At 41.5% G+C, this 2718-nt stretch overlaps 1 protein-coding gene across 1 annotated transcript in view; it reads right to left on the bottom strand.

Annotated features, from left to right (window-relative positions):
• Positions 1-1199, bottom strand: part of EGF (epidermal growth factor) — a gene marked incomplete at both ends in the record, with an annotated part of 32095 nt that extends 30896 nt beyond the window's left edge. The window contains one exon of the mRNA XM_009869654.1: positions 969-1199. Coding sequence (XP_009867956.1) covers positions 969-1199 — 231 coding nt within the window. The remainder of the gene's footprint in view (positions 1-968) is intronic.
• Positions 1200-2718: the final 1519 nt, after the last annotated feature.

The following is a 2718-nucleotide window of genomic DNA, read 5'->3' as shown; positions in this document are numbered from 1 at the left end:
ATGAAAGGGCCCAGTTTTAAATAATCCACATCATCCAGGCTCAAAGGGAAATGGTGATGTGTTGGTGAACACTAGCCAACTTGAGGGATAAAGAGGAAAATGTTAAGGAAAAATCCAGTGTGACAACTGGCGATGTTGGTAGAAACCAGTTCTATATTCATCATGTGCAAATGGTGTGCTGCATATTCAAATCCAAAAGCCAGTGTAACCATCTATTTTTATCATTTTGCAGTTGGCAGTCCCTATGAAGCACATGCCAACCCAGCCACGCTGACAGAAAGTGCAGAGATATAGAGTAACCTCTTCCTGAGTACGTCACTGAAAACACACCCGCTGTGGAGCATCTATATCACTGCAAAGCATGAAGGCGAAATATTAAGAGACCCAAAAGCACATGGGTCCAACAGTCCCATCAGCCATGCTTAGTGCTAGCACCAGGGAGCAGAGGGGAACAAGTTTGTTGTGTAGGACAGTTTTCACCACACTTGCTGATGTTTGTTGGAGAGCCTTAGCACAGGCCCCAACCTCCCTGCACCGCAGCTGAGGAGTACAACAGGCTTAGAGAAGGATAGGAAATACTTGATCTAGCTCAGTCTCTTGAGCACAGCTCAGGCACCTGGGCTCACCCACTGTGACCTTGGACAAACCATTTAATCTCTGTTTTCATCTTCTCTATCTGCAGAGAAAGACCACTAACAAACACTCGAAGAGGATTTCTAAGGATTAAGTAGTTATCATTTGCTAAAAGGTTGGAAGATGGCAAGTACTGAGTGGTAGTATTATCCATACAATAGTGACCCTTTTTTCATTTTCCTATCAGTAGATTTACAGTTACAGGCCATTTGCACTACGTTTTATACTCCTCATTGTGTCACAAACTGACAAAATAAAGAGAGAATGAGGCAGGGACCTTAACTGCATCCCTGAGAAATGAGTGGTTTATTACTAATAAGCTCAGGAAAACTCACCGGACAGAATTTTTGAACAAATGAACAGCTCCTCCATCATAGTTGCATGACCCAATACGGGAAATCTCTTTCCCATGGTCATGTTGGATCCAGTAGACCCTTGTGTCAACCAAATCTAATGAGATGGCCTTTATTTTTTCTGTGGTTCTTAAAATATTTCTCACATCACTCCCACTGAGGGACACTCGGTGTATGCTGGAAACTGTACCATCTGAAGACCAAAATAATAGCCTACAGGAAAGAGAGACATGTTTTGAAAAAAAAACAACCCATAACAAAAAAACCCACACCAACAACCTGTATTTGCAAGATCACATCACTGCTGCACACTCCTTGTTAAGTTAGTCCTGCACACAGAATTTTTCAGTCTTATTACAGTGCTTTCAGAGCCAAAACTAATAATAAAGCAAAAGGGACTTCCTTAATAAATACTCAACTATATAGCCTTATTAAGAATGAAAATATTTTTTGACAGCAAAGCATTTCCGCTTAACAGAAGCAATGTTAACACCAAAGTTTTGTAGCAATTGTTTTCTTATAAATATGCTTCTGTCAGAGACTGTATGCTCCATTCAGGAAGCAATGAGATATTAGAAATTTCTCTCCTGTAGGTCAAGCAGAAATCAGCCCAGCTTAACCATGAAGCACTATTGTCTGTCCCTCTGCTTTGTTCAGCCATGCAGTCAGCAAAGGAAACCAGAATAACCTCTCAAATCTATGGGGACCTCCTGCAAACTTAGGGGAAGGCACGTCTTTGAGGCAGATCTGCATTGCCTCTTCCTCTGGGGAGGAATCTATCTCCTGAAACCCTAGTTGAACACATTGCTGAAGTGTTCATCTTAAAAATACCATTTCTATTATTGTTCTCATTTCTTTCTACCTTCCTGTTGGTTACAGCAGCCAGACTGTGTTGTTATTAAATTAAGACCCAGTCAAAATACAGCTCCAGTGCTCAAAACAGTTATTCACTGAAGCTACTTATATGTCAAGTTATTCATAGATCAGAACACAAATTCACCCATGTGACTATGGTTAACAACAGTTATACTGAAATAGCAAGTTATCCCTCATTCACGTGTATTCAATTTTTTAATGCTTGGGTTTAGATTCTTTGTTTGGGTTTCTTATGTACAAAAATTCCAAGAAGCATCATCATTTTTGCCTTGTCTTCACAAAACTGCAGAATTTATATCTACAAAACAATGTAGCATAAAGCCAGCTTTACTATGTTGATATTAAGAATTTATTAAAGGTCACAAAATGAATTAGATCTCACTGGCAAGGGACTATACAAAAGCAGCAGGAGGAATCAGTCCCCACCTCACAGCTTTTCCTTGCTGTTGCACGGTTTACAGTTACCAGGTTATGAAGGCCCAGTTTTCAGACCCAGTCAGCATGGGTTTATGAAGGGCAGGTCCTGTTTAACAAACCTGATCTCCTTCTATGACTGGGTGATCCACCTGTTGGATGAAGGAAAGGCTGTGGATGCTGTCTATCTTGACTTTAGCAAGAGATTTGACACTGTTGCCCACAGCATTCTCCTAGAGAAATTGACTGCCTTTGGCTTGGATGGGCATGCGCTTTGCTGGGTAAAAAACTGGTCAGATGGCTGAGTCCAAAGAGTCGTGCTCAATGGAGTTAAATCCAATTGGCGGCCAGTCTCAAGTGGTGTCCCCCAGGGCTCAGTACTGGGCCCAGTCCTGTTCAACATTTTCAGGGTGAGGGGACAGAGTGCACCCTTAGTAAGTTT

This window comes from Apaloderma vittatum, unplaced genomic scaffold, assembly GCF_000703405.1.
Source record: "Apaloderma vittatum isolate BGI_N311 unplaced genomic scaffold, ASM70340v1 scaffold19615, whole genome shotgun sequence".
In the NCBI taxonomy this organism is placed as follows: Eukaryota; Metazoa; Chordata; class Aves; order Trogoniformes; family Trogonidae; genus Apaloderma; species Apaloderma vittatum.
Note: the sequence above shows the minus strand (reverse complement) of the source record. Positions and strands in the feature narration are given on the sequence as shown.